Source organism: Agelaius phoeniceus, chromosome 3 (genome assembly GCF_051311805.1).
Source record: "Agelaius phoeniceus isolate bAgePho1 chromosome 3, bAgePho1.hap1, whole genome shotgun sequence".
Taxonomy (NCBI): Eukaryota; Metazoa; Chordata; class Aves; order Passeriformes; family Icteridae; genus Agelaius; species Agelaius phoeniceus.
Window position 1 is genome coordinate 1,532,247 of NC_135267.1, and position 21,449 is coordinate 1,553,695.

At 53.4% G+C, this 21,449-nt stretch overlaps 1 protein-coding gene across 7 annotated transcripts in view; it reads left to right on the forward strand.

Annotated features, from left to right (window-relative positions):
- PTK2B (protein tyrosine kinase 2 beta) overlaps positions 1-21,449 on the forward strand; it is an 82,458-nt gene that overhangs the window by 21,297 nt on the left and 39,712 nt on the right. For all 7 annotated transcript variants that reach the window (XM_077176441.1, XM_077176442.1, XM_077176444.1 and 4 more), the window contains exons 12-20: positions 2,271-2,368; positions 2,475-2,559; positions 4,604-4,704; positions 7,598-7,713; positions 10,800-10,900; positions 11,010-11,099; positions 19,077-19,281; positions 20,910-21,024; positions 21,140-21,205. In XM_077176441.1, coding sequence (XP_077032556.1) covers positions 2,271-2,368; positions 2,475-2,559; positions 4,604-4,704; positions 7,598-7,713; positions 10,800-10,900; positions 11,010-11,099; positions 19,077-19,281; positions 20,910-21,024; positions 21,140-21,205 — 977 coding nt within the window. The remainder of the gene's footprint in view (positions 1-2,270; positions 2,369-2,474; positions 2,560-4,603; positions 4,705-7,597; positions 7,714-10,799; positions 10,901-11,009; positions 11,100-19,076; positions 19,282-20,909; positions 21,025-21,139; positions 21,206-21,449) is intronic.

A 21,449-nucleotide genomic window follows, 5' to 3' on the forward strand; every position in this document is an offset into this window, starting at 1 on the left:
GGTGGGAGGATCCATGGATCCTCACAGATCCTCATGGATCTTCATGGATAGACAGAGTAGGATCCATGGACCATCATGGATGGAGATGGGAGGATCCATGGATCCTCATGGATGGAGATGGGAAGATCCATGAAACCTCATGGATCGTTATGGATGGAGAGGGCAGGCTCCATGGATCCATATCGAAATTTTGGAGAAGCCAGCATCCATGGATCCTCGTGGATCGTCCTGGATGGAGATGGGAGGATCCATGGATTGTCAAGGCTCCTCATGGGTGGAGATGGGAGCATCCATGGATTGTCATGGCTCCTCATGGCTCCTCATGGATGGAGGATCCATGTGGAAGCTCTGGAGATGGGACCATCCATGGATCCATGTGGGAACTCTGGCGATGGGATCCTCACGGATCCATGTGGAAGCTCTGGCGATGGGATCCTCACGGATCCTTGTGGAAACTCTGGAGATGGGAGCATCCATGGATCCTTGTGGGAACTCTGGCGATGGGATCCTCACGGATCCATGTGGAAGCTCTGGCGATGGGAGCATCCATGGATCCTTGTGGGAACTCTGGGGATGGGATCCTCACGGATCCATGTGGGAGCTCTGACGATGGGATCCTCACGGATCCATGTGGGAACTCTGGCGATGGGATCCTCACGGATCCATGTGGAAGCTCTGACAATGGGATCATCCATGGATCCATGTGGGAGCTCTGGCGATGGGAGCATCCATGGCTCCTCATGGCTCCTCATGGATGGAGATGGGAGCATCCATGGATGCATGTGGAAACTCTGGCGATGAGAGGATCCATGGCTCCATGTGGAAGTTCTGGAGATGGGAGCATCCATGGATCCATGTGGCTCCCCATGGGTGGAGATGGGATCATCCATGGATCCATGTGGAAGCTCTGGCGATGGGAGCATCCATGGCTCCTCACGGCTCCTCACAGGTGGAGATGGGAGCATCCATGGATTGTCATGGCTCCTCATGGGTGGAGATGGGAGAATCCATGGATTGTCATGGCTCCTCATGGATCCTCATGGATGGAGATGGGACCATCCATGGATCCATGTGGAAACTGGAGATGGGAGCATCCATGGATCCATGTGGGAGCTCTGGAGGTGGGACCATCCATGGATCCTTGTGGAAGCTCTGGTGATGGGATCCTCACGGATCCATGTGGAAGCTCTGGAGATGGGATCCTCACGGATCCTTGTGGAAGCTCTGGGGATGGGAGCATCCATGGATCCATGTGGCTCCTCATGGATGGAGATGGGAGCATCCATGGATTGTCATGGCTCCTCATGGCTCCTCATGGATGGAGATGGGATCCTCACAGATCCATGTGGAAGCTCTGGTGATGGGATCCTCACGGATCCTTGTGGAAGCTCTGGGGATGGGAGCATCCATGGATCCTTGTGGGAGCTCTGGAGATGGGACCATCCATGGATCCTTGTGGGAACTCTGGGGATGGGAGCATCCATGGATCCATGTGGCTCCTCATGGCTCCTCATGGATGGAGATGGGATCCTCATGGATCCATGTGGAAGCTCTGGAGATGGGATCCTCACGGATCCTTGTGGAAACTCTGGCGATGGGATCCTCACGGATCCATGTGGGAACTCTGGAGATGGGAGCATCCATGGCTCCTCATGCCTCCTCATGGATGGAGATGGGAGCATCCATGGATTGTCATGGCTCCTCATGGCTCCTCATGGGTGGAGATGGGAGCATCCACGGATCCATGTGGAAGCTCTGGAGATGGGAGCATCCATGGATCCATGTGGCTCCTCATGGGTGGAGATGGGAGCATCCATGGATTGTCATGGCTCCTCATGGCTCCTCATGGATGGAGGATCCATGTGGAAGCTCTGGAGATGGGACCATCCATGGATCCATGTGGAAGCTCTGGGGATGGGATCCTCACGGATCCATGTGGGAACTCTGGCCATGGGATCCTCACGGATCCATGTGGAAGCTCTGGCGATGGGAGCATCCATGGATCCTTGTGGGAACTCTGGCGATGGGAGCATCCATGGATCCATGTGGAAGCTCTGGCGATGGGATCCTCACTGATCCATGTGGAAGCTCTGGTGATGGGAGCATCCATGGATCCATGTGGCTCCTCATGGGTGGAAATGGGAGCCTCCACGGCTCCTCACGGCTCCTCCTGGTCCCTGGAGCCCAGGGCGGTGCCTGCTGGCCACGGGCACCTCCCGGCCGCTGTCCCCACGCCCTGCACTCACGGAATGTCCCCGTTCCCGTTGCAGCTCAGCCCTTTGGCATCAGCCGCGAGGCCGTGGCGCTGGGCCGCATCCTGGGCGAAGGCTTCTTCGGAGAGGTCTACCAGGGCACCTACACCACGCCCGTGAGAGCCCGACCCCAAACCCCGACCCCAAACCCCAAATCCCCGGCTCCGGGCTGCCCCATTCCCGCTTTTCCCTCCCCTCCTGTCCTGTCCTGTCCCCCGGCAGAAGGGGGAGCGCCTGGACGTGGCCGTCAAGACCTGCAAGAAGGATTGCAGCCCCGAGAACCGCGAGAAGTTCCTCAGCGAGGCCGGTACCGAGCACAGGGGGCGGCACGGGGGGGTCTTGGGAGATCCTGAGGGGATTTTTGGGGATTTTGGGGTTCCTGAGGGTCCCTTTGGGGTTCCTGAGGGTCTTTTTGGGGCTCCTGAGAGTCCTTTTGGGATTTTTGGGGCTCCTGAGGGTCCTTTTGGGGTTCCTGAGGGTCCTTTGGGGATTTTGGGGTTCCTGAGGGTCCTTTTGGGGATTTTTGGGGTTCCTGAGGGTCCTTTTCGGGTTCCTGAGGGTCCTTTTGGGGTTCCTGAGGGTCCTTTTGGGATTTTTGGGTGATCCTGAGGGTCCTTTGGGGGATTTTGGGGATCCTGAGGGTCCTTTTGGGGATTTTTGGGGTTTCTGAGGGTCCCTTTGGGGTTCCTGAGGGTCCTTTTGGGGTTCCTGAGGGTCCTTTTGGGGATTTTTGGGTGATTCTGAGGGTCTTTTTGGGGTTCCTGAGGGTCCTTTTGGGATTTTTGGGGGGATCCTGAGGGTCCTTTTGGGGTTCCTGAGGGTCCTTTTGGGGATTTTTGGGGTTCCTGAGGGTCCTTTGGAGATTTTGGGGTTCCTGAGGGTCCTTTTGGGATTTTTGGGGGGGATTCTGAGGGTCCTGCCATGATTTATTTGGGATCCTGAAGGTCCTACCATGGGTTTTTTGGGGGATCCTGGGGATCTTCATGAGTTTTTTTGGGACCCTGAAGGTCCTTTTGGCGTTTTTTGGGATCCTGAAGGTGCTTTTGAGGTTTTTGGGGATCTTGAAGGATCTTCATGAGTTTTTTTGGGATCCTGAAGGTCCTTTTGGGTTTTTTTTGGGGATCCTGGGGATCTTCATGAGGTTTTTTGGGATCCTGAATGTCCTGGTGGGGTTTTTTTTGGGATCTTGAAGGTCCTTTTGGACTTTTTGGGATGCTGAAGGTCCTTTTGGGGTTTTTGGGGATCTTGAAGGATCTTCATGAGTTTTTTTGGGATCCTGAAGGTCCTTTTGGGGTTCCTGAGGGTCCTTTTGGGGATTTTTGGGGTTCCTGAGGGTCGTTTTGGGATTTTTGGGCAATTCTGAGGGTCCTTTGGGGTTTTTTTTGGGGATCCTGGGGATCCTCATGAGTTTTTTTGGGGATTCTGAAGGTCTTTTTGGGGTTTTTTGGGGAATCCTGGGGATCTTCATGAGGTTTTTTGGGATCCTGAAGGTCCTGGTGGAGATTTTTTGGGATCTTGAAGGTCCTTTTGGCGTTTTTTGGGATCCTGAAGGTCCTTTTGGGGATCCTGGGGATCTTCATGAGGTTTTTTGGGGTTCCTGAAGGTCCTTTTGGGGTTTTTTGGGGATCCTGGGGATCTTCATGAGGTTTTTTGGGATCCTGAATGTCCTGGTGGGGTTTTTTTGGGATCTTGAAGGTCCTTTTGGCGTTTTTTGGGATCCTGAAGGTCCTTTTGGGGTTTTTTGGAGGATCCTGGGGATCTTCATGAGGTTTTTTGGGATCCTGAAGGTGCTGGTGGGGATCCTGGGGATCTTCATGAGGTTTTTTGGGGTTCCTGAAGGTCCTTTTGGGATTTTTTGGGGATCCTGAAGGTCCTTTGGGGATTTTTTGAGATCCTGAAGGTCCTTTTGGGATTTTTTTGGGGATCCTGGGGATCTTCATGAGGTTTTTTTGGGGGATCCTGAAGGTCCTTTCAGGGCTTTTTGGGGATCCTGGGGATCTTCATGAGGTTTTTTGGGATCCTGAATGCCCTGGTGGGGTTTTTTTTGGGATCTTGAAGGTCCTTTTGGGATCCTGAAGGTCCTTTTGGGTTTTTTTGGAGGATCCTGGGGATTTTCATGAGGTTTTTTTGGGGGATCCTGAGGGTCCTTTTGGGATTTTTTGGGGATCCTGAGGGTCCTGCCGGGGTTTTCTTGGGGATCCCAAAGCAACGAGGAGCCCCTTGGGAATTCGGGATGGAGGAAGAAGGAGTTGATCCATGCCCGGAATCCCGGGACGGGATCCCAAAAAGCCCCGGATCTCGGGGGAAGGAGGGAGGGGATGGAATTCCAGCTCGGTGCCGCGTTCCCGCAGTGCTGATGAAGAAGCTGGAGCACCCCCACATTGTGAAGCTCATCGGCATCGCCGAGGACGAGCCCACCTGGATCATCATGGAGCTCTACCCCTACGGAGAGGTGAGACAGAGCCGGCCCCGATCCCGGCCCCGATCCCGGCCCCGATCCCTGATCCTGGCCCTGATCCCGACCCCGATCCTGGCCCCAATCCCGATCCCGTTCTCGTGGATGGAGAGGGCAGGAGCCATGGATGCCCATGGATCCTCATGGATCCTCATGGATCCTCATGGATGGAGAGGGCAGGATCCATGGATCCTCATGGAAAGATCCATGAGATCCTCCTGGATCTGCATGGGTGAAGAGGGCAGGATCCATGGAACGTCATGGATGGAGAGAGCAGGATCCATGGATCCTCATGGATCTTCATGGATCCTCATGGAAAGATCCATGAGATCCTCCTGGATCTGCATGGATGGAGAGGGCAGGATCCATGGATCCTCATGGATGGGGCCTGCAGGATCCATGGATCCATGCGGGAATGATGGAGAGGGCAGGGGCCATGGATCCTCATGGATCTTCATGGATCCTCATGGAAGGATCCATGGATCCTCATGGAAAGATCCATGGATACTTGTGGATCTTCATGGATGGAGAGGGCAGGATCCATGGAACGTCATGGGTGAAGAGGGCAGGATCCATGGATCCTCATGGATGGAGAGGACAGGATCCGTGGATCCATGTGGGAATGATGGAGTGGGCAGGAGCCATGGAGCCTCACGGATCCTCATGGATCCTCATGGATGGAGAGGGCAGGAGCCATGGATCCTCATGGACCTTCATGGATCCTCATGGATCTGCATGGGTGAAGAGGGCAGGATCCATGGATCCTCATGGATGGGGAGGGCAGGATCCATGGATCCTCATGGAAGGATCCTCATGGATCTGCATGGATCCTCATGGATCTTCATGGATGGAGACAGCAGGATCCATGGGTCCTCATGGATGGAGAGGGCAGAATCCATGGATCCTCATGGATCCTCACAGATGGAGACGGCAGGATCTGTGAATCCATGTGGGAATGATGGAGAGGGCAGGATCCATGGATCCTCAGGGATCCTCATGGATCTTTATGGATGGAGAGGGCAGGATCCATGGATCCTCATGGATGGACAGAGCAGGATCCATGGATGCTCCCAGATCCTCATGGGTCCTTGTGGATGGAGAGGGCAGGATCCATGGATCCTCATGGATCCTCATGGATCTTCATGGATCTGCATGGGTGAAGAGAGCAGGATCCATGGATCCTCATGGATGGGACCTGCAGGATCCATGGATCCATGCGGGAATGATGAAGAGGGCAGGAGCCATAGATCCTCATGGATCTTCATGGATGGAGAGGGCGGGATCCATGGATCCTCATGGATGGGGCCTGCAGGATCCATGGATCCATGTGGGAATTTTGGAGGTGGGAGGAGCCATGGATCCTCATAGATCCTCATGGATCCTCATGGATGGAGGGCAGGATCCATGGATGCTCATGGATCTTCCTGGATCTTCATGGATGGAGAGGGCAGGATCCATGGATCCTCATGGATCCTCATGGAAGGATCCATGGATCCTCATGGATCCTCATGGATCTGCATGGGTGAAGAGGGCAGGATCCATGGATCCTCATGGATGGAGATGGGAGGATCTATGGAACTTCATGGATCATCATGGATGGAGAGGACAGAATCCATGGATCCTCCCAAATCCTCATGGATGGGGAGGGCGGGATCCATGGATCCTCATGGATGGAGAGGACAGAATTCATGGATCCTCATGGATCCTCACGGATGGAGAGGGCAGGAGACATGGATGCCCATGGATCCTCATGGATCTTCATGGATCCTCACGGATGGAGAGGGCAGGAGCCATGGATGCCCATGGAAAGATCCATGAGATCCTCATGGATCTGCATGGGTGAAGAGGGCAGGATCCATGGATGGAGATGGGAGGATCTATGGAACTTCATGGATCTGCATGGATGAAGAGGGCAGGATCCATGGATCCTGATGGATGGGACCTGCAGGATCCATGGATCCATGTGGGAATGATGGAGAGGGCAGGATCCATAGCTCCTCATGGATCTTCATGGATGGAGAGGGCAGGATCCACGGATCCTCATGGATGGAGAGAGCAGGAGCCATGGATCCATGCGGGAATGATGGAGAGGGCAGGAGCCATGGATCTTCATGGATCCTCATGGAAGGATCCATGGATCCTCATGGAAAGATCCATGGATACTTGTGGATCTTCATGGACGGAGAGGGCAGGATCCATGGAACGTCATGGATGGAGAGGGCAGGATCCATGGATCCATGTGGGAATTTTGGAGAGGGGAGGAGCCATGGATCCTCATGGATCTTCGTGGATCCTCATGGAAGGATCCATGGATGCTCATGGATCTGCATGGGGGAAGAGGGCAGAATCCATGGAACATCATGGATGGAGAGAGCAGGATCCATGGATCCTCATGGATGGGGCCTGCAGGATCCGTGGATCCATGTGGGAATGATGGAGAGGGCAGGAGCCATGGATCCTCATGGATGGAGATGGGAGTATCTATGGAACTTCATGGATCCTCATGGATCCTCATGGATGGAGAGGGCAGGATCCATGGAACGTCATGGATGGAGAGAGCAGGATCCATGGATCCTCACGGATGGAGAAGGAAGAATCCATGGATCCTCACGGATCCCCACAGATGGGCAGGGCGGGATCCATGGATCCTCATGGATCCTCACGGATGGAGAGGGCAGGATCCATGGATCCTTATGGATGGTCAGTGCGGGATCCCTGGATCCTCGCGGATGGGCAGGGCGGGATCCCTGGATCCCCACGGATCCCCACGGATGGTCAGTGTGGGATCCATGGATCCCCACGGATGGTCAGTGCGGTATCCTTGTGGGGGTGCCGCGGTGTGTGCCGCCGTTTCCGGTGCTGATGCCGTGGGGAATGCGCTCCATTGCAGCTGGGCCAGTACCTGGAGCAGAACCGGGCGGGCCTGGCCGTGCCCACGCTGGTGCTGTTCGCGCTGCAGGTCAGCAAGGCCCTGGCCTACCTGGAGGCCCTCAGCTGCGTCCACAGGTGAGCCCCGCGGGGAACGGGATACGGGATGTGGGACATGGGATTTGGGATGCGGGATACGGGATTTGGGATTCAGGATACGGGATACGGGATATGGGATACGGGATTTGGGATTTGGGATTCGGGATACGGGATTTGGGATACGGGATACGGGATTTGGGTTCCGGGATGGGGCCGGAGCCCCACGGAATTTCGGGGTGATGGGGGGGGGGTGGTGGGAGATGGGGCCGGGGGCAGGGGTGGGGAGGGGGGTGGAGGCTCTGGGAGCTGCACGGGTTGGGTGAGGCTGCTCCTGCTCCGGCCCATCTGCAGCCGTCCCATTATCCCAGTATCCCATCATCCCGTTATCCCAATATCCCATCATCCCGTTATCCCAATATCCCATCATCCCATTGTCCCATCATCCCATTGTCCCATCATTCCATTATCCCATCCCATTATCCCACTATCCCACTATCCCACTATCCCAATATTCCATTATCCCATAATCCCATTGTCCCATCATCCCATCATCCCAAAATCCCATCATCCATTATCCCATTGTCCCATTATCCCATCATCCCATCATCCCATCATCCATTATCCCATTATCCCATTATCCCATTGTCCCATTATCCCATTGTCCCATTATCCCATTATCCCAATATCACATTATCCCATCATCCCATCATCCCATCATTCCATTATCCCATCCCATTATCCCATTATCCCACTATCCCATTATCCCACTATCCCATTATCCCATAATCCCATTGTCCCATCATCCCATCATCCCAAAATCCCATCATCCATTATCCCATTATCCCATGTCCCATCATCCCATCATCCCATCATCCCATTATCCCATTATCCCATTATCCCATTATCCCATTATCCCATTATCCCAATATCACATTATCCCATCATCCCATCCCATCCCACAGATCCCATCCGATCTCACCCCATTATCGCATCCCATATCCCACATCCCATATCCAATATCCGCTGGTATCCCAAATCCCATATCCTGGTATCCCATTATCCCAATATCACATTATCCTGATATCCCATATCCCATTATCCCATCCGATATCCCATTATCCCATATCCCAGATCCCATTATCCCATGGGTCCCAAATCCCATTTCCCATTATCCCACGGATCCCATTATTCCATATCCCCTATCCCATATCCCATTATCCCTTATCCCATTATCCCACGGATCCCAAATCCCAGGGACGTTGCCGTCAGGAACATCCTGGTGGCTCCTCCATTATCCCCTATCCCCTATCCCATTATCCCATGGATCCCAAATCCCAAATTCCGTTAACTATCCCATGGATCTCAAATCCCAGCGACGTCGCCGTCCAGAACATCCTGCTGGCCTCCCCACTCCATTATCCCATTATCCCAAATTCCTAATCCCATCCTAGCCCATTATCCCATCCCATCCCATCCCATCCCATCCCATCCCATCCCATCCCATCCCGTTATTCCGATATCCCATTATACCATCCAATATCCCATATCCCATACCCAAAATCCCAAATCCCATAATCCCATCCCATATCCCATATCCCATATCCCAAATCCTATTATCCCATTATCCCATTATCCCATCCAATTATCCCAAATCCCCAATTCCATTATACCATCTGATATCCTGTTATCCCATATATCCCATATATCCCATATATCCCATATAGCCCATGTAACCCACGGATCCCAAATCCCAGGGACATCACCATCCGGAACATCCTGGTGGCCTCTCCTCTCCATTAGCATATCCCATTATCCCATTATCCCATTATCCCATTTTCCCATTATCCCATTATCCCATTATCCAAAATCCCATGGATCCCACGGATCCCATGCATCCCACTGATCCTGAATCCCAGGGACATCGCCATCCGGAACATCCTGGTGGCCTCTCCTCTCCATTATCCCATATCCCATTGTCCCAAATCCCATTTTCCCATATCCCAAATCCCACATCCCAAATGCCATGGATCCCATGTATGCCATGTATCCCACTGATCCCGAATCCCAGGGACATCGCCGTCCGGAACATCCTGGTGGCCTCTCCTCTCCATTAGCATATCCCATTATCCCATTTTCCCAAATCCCAAATCCCATGGTTCCCATGGATCCCAAATCCCAGGGACATCGCCATCCGGAACATCCTGATGGCCTCTCCTCTCCATTAGCATATCCCATCATCCCATTTTCCCAAATCCCAAATCCCACGTCCCAAATGCCACATCCCATGGATCCCATGGATCCCAAATCCCAAATCCCAGGGATATCACTGACCAGAACATCCTGGTGGCGTCTCCTCTCCATTATCCCATTTCCCAAATCCCCTATCCCATGGATCCCAAACCCCATATCCCATGTATCCCACTGATCCCGAATCCCAGGGACATCGCTGTCCGGAACATCCTGGTGGCCTCTCCTCTCCATTAGCATATCCCATTATCCCATTATCCCAAATCCCATTATCCCATTTTCCCATATCCCAAATGCCATGGATCCCATGGATCCCATGTATCCCACGGATCCCGAATCCCAGGGACATCGCCGTCAGGAACATCCTGGTGGCCTCTCCTCTCCATTAGCATATCCCATTATCCCATTTTCCCAAATCCCATTATCCCATTTTCCCATATCCCAAATCCCAAATCCCACGTATCCCACGGATCCCATGGATCCCATGGATCCCACTGATCCCACGAATCCCAGGGACATCTCTGTCAGGAACATCCTGGTGACCTCTCCTCTCCATTAGCATATCCCATTGTCCCATTTTCCCATTATCCCATTATCCCAAATCCCAAATCCCAAATCCCATGGATCCCACGAATCCCAGGGACATCTCTGTCCGGAACATCCTGGTGGCCTCTCCTCTCCATTAGCATATCCCATTGTCCCATTTTCCCATTTTCCCATATCCCAAATCCCAAATCCCATGGATCCCACGAATCCCAGGGACATCGCCGTCCGGAACATCCTGGTGGCCTCTCCTCTCCATTAGCATATCCCATTGTCCCATTTTCCCATTTTCCCATATCCCAAATCCCAAATCCCATGGATCCCACGAATCCCAGGGACATCGCCGTCCGGAACATCCTGGTGGCCTCCCCGGAGTGCGTCAAGCTCGGCGACTTCGGCCTCTCCCGCTACATCGAGGATGAGGAGTACTACAAAGGTGGGATCCCTCCCGCGGGATCGGGGGCGCCGGGGATCCCCTGGGATCCCCAGGGACGGCCGGGCATGGGGGAAACGCGGGATCGGGATCATTCCCGGCCTCGTTCCAGCTTCCGTCTCCCGCCTCCCCATCAAGTGGATGGCGCCCGAATCCATCAACTTCCGGCGCTTCACCACGGCCAGCGACGTCTGGATGTTCGGTGAGAGAGGCGGGCGGGAACCAACGGCGGGAACCAACGGCGGGAACGGCGGGAGCCCGGCACTCGGAACTGGGGGGGGTGGGATCCCGGGATTCAGAATCATGGGGGGATCCTGGGATTCAGAGGGAGACCCTCGGATTCAGAATCGTGGGGTGGGATCCTGGGATTCAGAATTGTGGGATCCCGGGATTCAGAGGGGGATTCTGAGATTCAGAATCGTGGGGTGGGATCCTGGGATTCAGAATCGGGGGATCCTGGGATTCATCATCGTGGGATGGGATCCCAGGATTCAGAATTGGGGGATCCTGGGATTCAGAATTGGGGGATCCTGGGACTCAGCATCGGGGGGTGGGATCTCGGGATTCAGAATTGGGGGATCCTGGGATTCAGAGGGGGATCCCAGGATTCAGAGGGGGATCCCGGGATTCATCATCATGGGGTGGGATCCTGGGATTCAGAATCGCGGGGTGGGATCTGGGGATTCAGAGGGGGATCCTGGGATTCATCATCATGGGGTGGCATCCTGGGATTCAGAGGGGGATCCTGGGATTCAGAATTGGGGGATCCTGGGATTCATCATCATGGGATGGGATCCCAGGATTCAGAGGGGGACCCTCGGATTCAGAATCGTGGGGTGGGAGCCCGGGATTCAGAATTGGGGGATCCTGGGATTCAGCATCATGGGGCGGCATCCTGGGATTGATCCGCTTCCCATGGAATGGAGCGGGATCCTGGGATCGATCCGCTTCCCGAGGTGTGGGATGGGATCCTGGGATTCAGAATGGGATCCCAGAATTCATCATCATGGAATGGGATCCTGGGATTGATCGGGTTCCCATGGCATGGAGTGGGATCCTGGGATTCAGAATTGTGGGATCCTGGGATTAATCATTGTGGGGTGGGATCCTGGGATTCAGAGGGGGATCCCAGGATTCAGAGTGAGATTCCAGGATTCATCATCTTGGGGTGGGATCCTGGAATTCAGAATCGTGGGGTGGGATCCCAGGATTCAGAGGGGGATCCCGGGATTCAGAATTGTGGGATTGGATCCTGGGATTCATCATCTTGGGGTGGGATCCCGGGATTCAGAGTGGGATTCCAGGATTCAGAATCATGGGATCTGGGAATTCAGAGTGGAATCCCAGAATTCATCATCGTGCTCTGGAATTCCGGGATTCCCATGATTCCCGTGATTCCTGTGGCACAGAGCAGGAATCCCAGCACTGCTCCCTTTCTTATGGCATGGTCTGGGATTCTGGGATTCCCATGATTCCTGTGATTCCCATGATTCCCGTGATTCCCGTGATTCCCGTGGCATGGAGCAGGAATCCCAGCACTGCTCCCTTCCCCATGGCATGGTCTGGGATTCCCATGATTCCCGTGATTCCCGTGATTCCCATGATTCCCGTGATTCCCGTGATTCCCGTGGCACGGAGCAGGAATCCCAGCACTGCTCCCTTCCCCATGGCACGCGCAAGCGCAAACCCCGCTCCGGAATTCCTGAACTTTTTTCTTTCCCCCCCAGCTCCAGATTATCCCAGTTTTTCCCCTTTGGGAGGAACCCATCCCTTAGGTGGGAAGGGCTTCCGTTCACCCATCCCTTAGGAGCTTCCTCAAAATCCAGCCGGGATTTTGGGGCAGGGGGGAAAATTTTGGGATTGCTTAAAAAAAAACCAAAAAAAACCCCCCAAAAAAACCCCAAAAAAACCCCCAAAAAACCCCCCAAAAAAACCCCAAAAACCAATCTCCAGCCCCTCAAAACACCACCGGATTCCCCCCCAAAAAAACCCCAAAAAAATTCTCGGATTCCCGGTGGGAATTTTTGGATCCCCGGGAGTTCCGGCCGGGCCCTGATGCCGGTGCGTGGCCGCCGCTGCCGCCGTGTGCGTGTGGGAGATCCCAGCCCGGAATTCCCGAACTTTTTTTTCCCCCCCTCAACTCCAGATTATCCCAGTTTTTCCCCTTTGGGAGAACCCATCCCTTAGGTGGGAAGGGTTTCCGTTCACCCATCCCTTAGGAGCTTCCTCAAAATCCAGCCGGGATTTTGGGGCGGGGGGAAAAATTTTGGGATTGCTTAAAAAAACCCCAAAAAAAACCCAAAAAAACCCCAAAAAAACCCCCAAAAAAAACCCCAAAAAAACCCCAAAAAAACCCAAAAACCAATCTCCAGCCCCTCAAAACACCACGGGATCCCCCCCAAAAAAAACCCCAAAAAATTCTCGGATTCCCGGTGGGAATTTTTGGATTCCCGGGAGTTCCGGCCGGGCCCTGATGCCGGTGCGTGGCTGCCTCAGCCGTGTGCGTGTGGGAGATCCCAGCCTGGAATTCCTGAACTTTTTTTGTTCCCCCCCCCAACTCCAGATTATCCCAGTTTTTCCCCTTTGGGAGAACCCATCCCGTTCACCCATCCCTTAGGAACTTCCTCAAAATCCAGCGGGGATTTTGGGGCTGGGGGGAAAATTTTGGGATTGCGTAAAAAAAAACCCCAAAAAACCCCCAAAAACCCCAAAAAAACCCCCCCAAAAAACCCCAAAACCCAATCTCCAGCCCCTCAAAACACCACTGGATCCCCCCCCAAAAAAAACCCAAAAAAAATTGTGGGATTCCCGGTGGGAATTTTTGGATTCCCAGGAGTTCCGGCCGGGCCCTGATGCCGGTGCGTGGCAGATCCCAGTGCCGGTGTGGGAGATCCCAGCCCGGAATTCCCGAACTTTTTTCTTTCCCCCCCCAACTCCAGATTATCCCAGTTTTTCCCCTTTGGGAGGACCCATCCCGTTCACCCATCCCTTAGGAGCTTCCTCAAAATCCAGCCGGGATTTTGGGACGGGGGGGAAAATTTTGGAATTGCTTAAAAAAAACCAAAAAAAACCCAAAAAAAACCCCCAAAAAAACCCCAAAAAAACCCCAAAAAAACCCCAAAAAACCAATCTCCAGCCCCTCAAAACACCACGGGATTTTTCCCCTTTGGGAGAACCCATCCCTTAGGTGGGAACGGTTTCCGTTCGCCCATCCCTTAGGAGCTTCCTCAAAATCCAGCCGGGATTTTGGGATGGGGGGGAAAATTTTGGGATTGCTTAAAAAAAACCACAAAAACACCCCAAAAAACCCCAAAAAACCCCCAAAAAAAACCCCCCCAAAAACCCCAAAACCCAATCTCCAGCCCCTCAAAACACCACGGGATCCCCCCCCAAAAAAAAACCCCAAAAAAATTCTCGGATTCCCGGTGGGAATTTTTGGATTCCCAGGAGTTCCGGCCGGGCCCTGATGCCGGTGCGTGGCAGATCCCAGTGCCGGTGTGGGAGATCCCAGCCCGGAATTCCTGAACTTTTTTTTTGTTCCCCCCCAAATCCAGATTATCCCAGTTTTTCCCCTTTGGGAGAACCCATCCCGTTCGCCCATCCCTTAGGAGCTTCCTCAAAATCCAGCCGGGATTTTGGGGCGGGGGGGAAAATTTTGGGATTGCTTAAAAAAACCCAAAAAAACCCCAAAAAACCCCCAAAAAAACCCCAAAAAAACCCAAAAACCAATCTCCAGCCCCTCACAACTCCACCGGATCCCCCCCCAAAAAAAACCCCAAAAATTTGTCGGATTCCCAGTGGGAATTTTTGGATTCCCGGGAGTTCCGGCCGGGCCCTGATGCCGGTGCGTGGCCGCCGCAGCCGCCGTGTGCGTGTGGGAGATCCCAGCCCGGAATTCCTGAACTTTTTTCTTTCCCCTCCCAGCTCCAGATTATCCCAGTTTTTTCCCCTTTGGGAGGAACCCATCCCTTAGGTGGGAAGGGTTTCCATTCGCCCATCCCTTAGGAGCTTCCTCAAAATCCAGCCGGGATTTTGGGGCGGGGGGGAAAATTTTGGGATTGCTTAAAAAAAACCCCAAAAAAACCCCAAAAAAACCCCAAAAAAAACCCCCCAAAAAACCCCCCAAAAACCCCCAAAAAACCCAAAAAACCAATCTCCAGCCCCTCAAAACACCACCGGATTCCCCCCAAAAAAAACCCAAAAAAATTGTCAGATTCCCAGTGGGAATTTTTGGATCCCCGGGAGTTCCGGCCGGGCCCTGATGCCGGTGCGTGGCAGATCCCAGTGCCGGTGTGGGAGATCCCAGCCCGGAATTCCCGAACTTTTTTCTTTCCCCCCCCAACTCCAGATTATCCCAGTTTTTCCCCTTTGGGAGGAACCCATCCCGTTCACCCATCCCTTAGGAGCTTCCTAAAAATCCAGCCGGGATTTTGGGGCGGGGGGGAAAATTTTGGGATTGCTTAAAAAAACCCCCAAAAAAACCCCAAAAAAACCCCAGAAAAACCCCCAAAAAAACCCCAAAAAAACCCCAAAAAACCCCAAAAAACCAATCTCCAGCCCCTCAAAACACCACCGGATTCCCCCCCAAAAAAACCCCCAAAAAATTGTTGGATTCCCGGTGGGAATTTTTGGATTCCCGGGAGTTCCGGCCGGGCCCTGATGCCGGTGCGTGGCGGCCGCAGCCGCCGTGTGCGTGTGGGAGATCCCAGCCCGGAATTCCTGAACTTTTTTTTTTTCCCCTCCCAACTCCAGATTATCCCAGTTTTTCCCCTTTGGGAGAACCCATCCCGTTCGCCCATCCCTTAGGAGCTTCCTCAAAATCCAGCTGGGATTTTGGGGCGGGGAAATTTTGGGATTGCTTAAAAAAAACCACAAAAAACCCCCAAAAAACAAAAAAAACCCCCCAAAAAAACCCCAAAAAAACCCAAAAACCAATCTCCAGCCCCTCACAACTCCACCGGATCCCCCCCCAAAAAAAACCCCAAAAATTTGTCGGATTCCCGGTGGGAATTTTTGGATTCCCGGGAGTTCCGGCCGGGCCCTGATGCCAGTGCGTGGCCGCCGCAGCCGCCGTGTGTGTGTGGGAGATCCCAGCCCGGAATTCCTGAACTTTTTTCTTTCCCCTCCCAGCTCCAGATTATCCCAGTTTTTTCCCCTTTGGGAGGAACCCATCCCTTAGGTGGGAAGGGTTTCCATTCGCCCATCCCTTAGGAGCTTCCTCAAAATCCAGCCGGGATTTTGGGGCGGGGGGGAAAATTTTGGGATTGCTTAAAAAAACCCCCAAAAAAACCCCAAAAAAACCCCAGAAAAACCCCAAAAAAAACCCCCCAAAAAACCCAAAAAAACCCCAAATACCAATCTCCAGCCCCTCAAAACACCACCGGATTCCCCCCAAAAAAAACCCAAAAAATTCTCGGATTCCCGGTGGGAATTTTTGGATTCCCGGGAGTTCCGGCCGGGCCCTGATGCCGGTGCGTGGCCGCCTCAGCCGTGTGTGTGTGGGAGATCCCAGCCCGGAATTCCTGAACTTTTTTTTTGTTCCCCCCCAGCTCCAGATTATCCCAGTTTTTCCCCTCTGGGAGAACCCATCCCGTTCGCCCATCCCTTAGGAGCTTCCTCAAAATCCAGCCGGGATTTTGGGGCGGGGGGGAAAATTGTGGGATTGCTTAAGAAAAAAACACAAAAAAACCCCAAAAAACCCAAAAAACCCCCAAAAAAACCCCCCAAAAAAAACCCAAAAAAACCCCAAAAAAACCCAAAAACCAATCTCCAGCCCCTCAAAACACCACTGGATCCCCCCCCAAAAAAAACCCAAAAAAATTGTCGGATTCCTGGTGGGAATTTTTGGATTCCTGGAGTTCCGGCCGGGCCCTGATGCCGGTGCGTGGCCGCCGCTGCCGCCGTGTGCGTGTGGGAGATCCCAGCCCGGAATTCCTGAACTTTTGTTCCCCCCCAACTCCAGATTATCCCAGTTTTTCCCCTTTGGGAGAACCCATCCCGTTCGCCCATCCCTTAGGAGCTTCCTCAAAATCCAGCCGGGATTTTGGGGCGGGGGGGGAAAATTTTGGGATTGCTTAACAAAAAACCACAAAAAAACCCCAAAAAACCAAAAAAACCCCCAAAAAAAACCCCAAAAAAACCCCCCAAAAAAACCCCAAAAAACCCCAAAACCACAATCTCCAGCCCCTCAAAACACCACTGGATTCCCCCCCAAAAAAAAACCCCAAAAAAATTGTGGGATTCCCGGTGGGAATTTTTGGATTCCCGGGAGTTCCGGCCGGGCCCTGATGCCGGTGCGTGGCCGCAGCCGCCGCCGTGTGCGTGTGGGAGATCCCAGCCCGGAATTCCTGAACTTTTTCTTTTCCCCCCCAAATCCAGATTATCCCAGTTTTTCCCCTTTGGGAGAACCCATCCCGTTCGCCCATCCCTTAGGAGCTTCCTCAAAATCCAGCCGGGATTTTGGGGCGGGGGGGAAAATTTTGGGATTGCTTAAAAAAAACCACAAAAAAACCCCAAAAAAACCCCCCAAAAAACCCCAAAAAAACCCAAACCCCCCAATCTCCAGCCCCTCAAAACACCACGGGATCCCCCCCAAAAAAACCCCAAAAAATTCTCGGATTCCCAGTGGGAATTTTTGGATTCCTGGAGTTCCGGCCGGGCCCTGATGCCGGTGCGTGGCCGCCGCTGCCGCCGTGTGCGTGTGGGAGATCCCAGCCCGGAATTCCTGAACTTTTTTTCTTTCCCCCCCAACTCCAGATTATCCCAATTTTTCCCCTTTGGGAGGAACCCATCCCTTAGGTGGGAAGGGTTTCCGTTCGCCCATCCCTTAGGAGCTTCCTCAAAATCCAGACGGGATTTTGGGGCAGAGAAATTTTGGGATTGCTTAAAAAAAACCCCAAAAAAAACCCAAAAAAACCCCAAAAAAAACCCCCCAAAGAAACCCCAAAAAAAACCCCCAAAAAAACCCCAAAAAACCCAAAACCCCAAATCTCCAGCCCCTCAAAACACCACGGGATCCCCAAAAAAAAAACCCAAAAAAATTGTGGGATTCCCAGTGGGAATTTTTGGATTCCCGGGAGTTCCGGCCGGGCCCTGATGCCGGTGCGTGGCAGATCCCAGTGCCGGTGTGGGAGATCCCAGCCCGGAATTCCTGAACTTTTTTTTCCCCCCCAACTCCAGATTATCCCAATTTTTCCCCTTTGGGAGGACCCATCCCGTTCACCCATCCCTTAGGAGCTTCCTCAAAATCCAGCCGGGATTTTGGGGCGGGGGGGAAAATTTTGGGATTGCTTAAAAAAAACCACAAAAAACCACAAAAAAACCCCAAAAAAACCCCCAAAAAAACCCCAAAAAAACCCCCAAAAAAACCAATCTCCAGCCCCACAAAACACCATGGGATCCCCAAAAAAAAAACCCCAAAAAAATTGTGGGATTCCCGGGGGGAATTGTCGGATTCTCGGGTGGAATTTTTGGATTCCCGGGGGGAATTTTTGGATTCCCGGGTGGAATTTTTGGGTTCCCGGGGGGAACTGTCGAATTCCCGGGGAGAATTGTTGGATTCCCGGGTGGAATTGTCGGATTCCCAGGTGGAACTGTTGGATTCCCGGGGGGAATTTTTGGATTCCTGGGGTGAATTGTCAGATTCCCAGGGGGAATTTTTGGATTCCCGGGGGGAATTTTTGGATTCCCCGGTGGAATTTTTGGATTCCCAAGGGAACTGTCGGATTCCCGGGGGGAATTTTTGGATTCCCGGGGAGAATTTTTGGATTCCCGGGGGGAATTTTCGGGTTCCCGGGGTGAATTGTCGGATTCCTGGGGGAACTGTCAGATTCCCGGGGTGAATTGTCAGATTCCTGGTGGGAATTGTCAGATTCCTGGGGCAATTGTCGGATTCCTGGGGTGAATTTTTGGATTCCCGGGTGGAATTTTCGGATTCCCGGGTGGAACTGTCAGGTTCCCGGGTGGAATTTTTGGGTTCCCGGGTGGAATTTTCGGGGTTCCCGGGTGGAATTTTTGGGTTCCCGGGTGGAATTTTCGGGTTCCGGGGTGGAATTGTCGGGTTCCCGGGGTGGAATTTTCGGGTTCCCGGGTGGAATTTTCGGGTTTCCCGGGGTGGAATTTTCGGGTTTCCCGGGGTTTCCGGCGGGGCCCTGACGCCGTCGCTGCGTGGCCGCGGCAGCCGTGTGCGTGTGGGAGATGCTGAGCTTCGGGAAGCAGCCGTTCTTCTGGCTGGAGAACAAGGACGTGATCGGGGTCCTGGAGAGGGGCGACCGCCTGCCCAAGCCCGACCTGTGCCCGCCCGTGCTCTACACGCTGATGGCGCGGTGCTGGGACTACGACCCCGGAGAGAGGCCCAGGTTCCAGGAGCTCGTCTGCAGCCTCAGGTGAGGGATCCATGGGAAAGGGTGGGAATGATGAGGGGGAAAAGCTGGGAAAAAATTCGGATTGAGAGATTTGATGGGAAAAGTTTGGGTTCAGAGCCTTTCCTGGGAATCGAAACGCTCCAGTTCCAAAGGGAATTCTGGAGGATCCATGGAGGGATGGAGGGGTTGGGAATCAGGAGGAAGAATCTGGGAAATGTGTCAGATTGGGAATTGTTATGGAAAAGTTTGGGTTTCAGAGCCTTTCCTGGGAATCCAAACATTCCAAAGGGTCTCCAAGGCCGGGAATTCTGGAGTGGGATGGAGAGGTTGGAATATTGAGGTGAAAAATCTGTGAAAAACTTGGGATCGGGAGATTTTATGGAAAAGTTTGGGATCAGAGCCTTTCCCAGGAATCAAAACTCTCCAACTCCAAAGGGAATTCTGGAGGATCCATGGAAGGGCGGGCAGGTGGGAATTTTGGGGAAAAATCTGGGAAAACCTTTGGAATTGGGAGTTTTTATGGGAAATTTCGGTGTGGGAGGAGCCTTGGAGCCCCTTTGGAGCCCCCGTGCCAGGAACCAAAGCCCTTCCAAAGGGGCTCCAAAGGGTCCCCAAGGCTCCTCCAGGCCCCAATTCCAGGAGCTGCTCTGCAGCCTCAGGTGGGGCCCGGAGCGGGGCGGGATCCACGGAAAGGGTGGGAATGATGAGGGGGGAAAGCTGGGAAAAAATTCGGATCGAGAGATTTTATGGGAAAAGTTTGGGATCAGAGCCTTTCCTGGGAATCGAAACGCTCCAACCCTAAAGGGAATTCTGGAGGATCCATGGAGGGATGGAGTGGTGGGAATGTGGAGGAAAAATCTGGGAAAAACTTGGGATTGGGAGATTTTATGGAAAAGTTTGGGTTCAGAGCCTTTCCTGGGAATCAAAGCACTCCAAGCCTAAAGGGAATTCTGGAGGATTCATGGAAGGGTGGGCAGGTGGGAATCAGGAGGAAAAATCCGGGAAAACCTTTGGAATTGGGAGTTTTTATGGAAAATTTCGGTGTGGGAGGAGCCTTGGAGCCCCTTTGGAGCCCCTGTGCCAGGAACCAAAGCCCTTCCAAAGGGGCTCCAAAGGGTCCCCAAGGCTCCTCCAGGCCCCAATTCCAGGAGCTGCTCTGCAGCCTCAGGTGGGGCCCGGAGCGGGGCGGGATCCACGGGAAGGGTGGGAATGATGAGGGGGGAAAGCTGGGAAAAAATTCAAATTAGGAGATTTTATGGAAAAGTTTGGGTTCAGAGCCTTTCCTGGGAATCAAAACATTCCAACTCCAAAGGGAATTCTGGAGGATCCATGGAGGGATGGAGGGGTTGGGAATGTGGAGGAAAAATCAGGGAAAAGGGTCAGATTGGGAATTTTGATGGAAAAGTTTGGGTTCAGAGCCTTTCCTGGGAAAATCCAAACATTCCAAAGGGTCTCCAAGGCTGGGAATTCTGGACTGGGACGGATTGGTGGGAACGAGGTGGAAAAATCCAGGAAAATTCTGGGATCGGGAATTTTTATACGGAAGCGTTTGGTTTTTTCCTGGGCAATCCCGAGCTCTTCCAAAGGGTCTCCAGGGCCGGGAATTCCGGGATCCTGACCCCGGCTGTCCCCGTTCCCTGTCCCGGCAGCGACATTTACCTGATGGAGAAGGAGCTGGCCCAGGAGCAGGAGCGGAGCAGCCGGCACCGCCCTCCCAAAATCCTGGAGCCGCCGGAATTCCAGGAGCCGCCGCCACCACCCAAGGTTGGGACGGGGCCGAGACGCCCCCGGGGCGGGGACGGAAATTTGGGATTGCCCGGGATGATCCAGAGGAATTCCCGGGGTTTTTTTGGGTTTGGTTTTGGTGTTTTCCCCACAGCCCAGCCGGCCCGCGTACAAGCCGCCATCCCAGAATAACCTCCTGGCTCCCAGGCTGCAATTCCAGGTGAGGAATTCCCGGGATTTCGGGCGCCGGGATGGGGAGATCCCCGGGGTTGTGTCCGTCGGGGTCCATTCCCGAATTCCCAAAATCCGCCGGGGTCGGAATCCATCCAGGAATTCCGGGGATTGAATCCGCGGCTGTCCCGGGTTAATGGATGGGTTTCCCTGGGCAGGAGTCGTTCCTGATATCCCAGAATATCCCAGAATATCCCAAAATATCCTGAAATATCCTGAAATATCCCGAAATA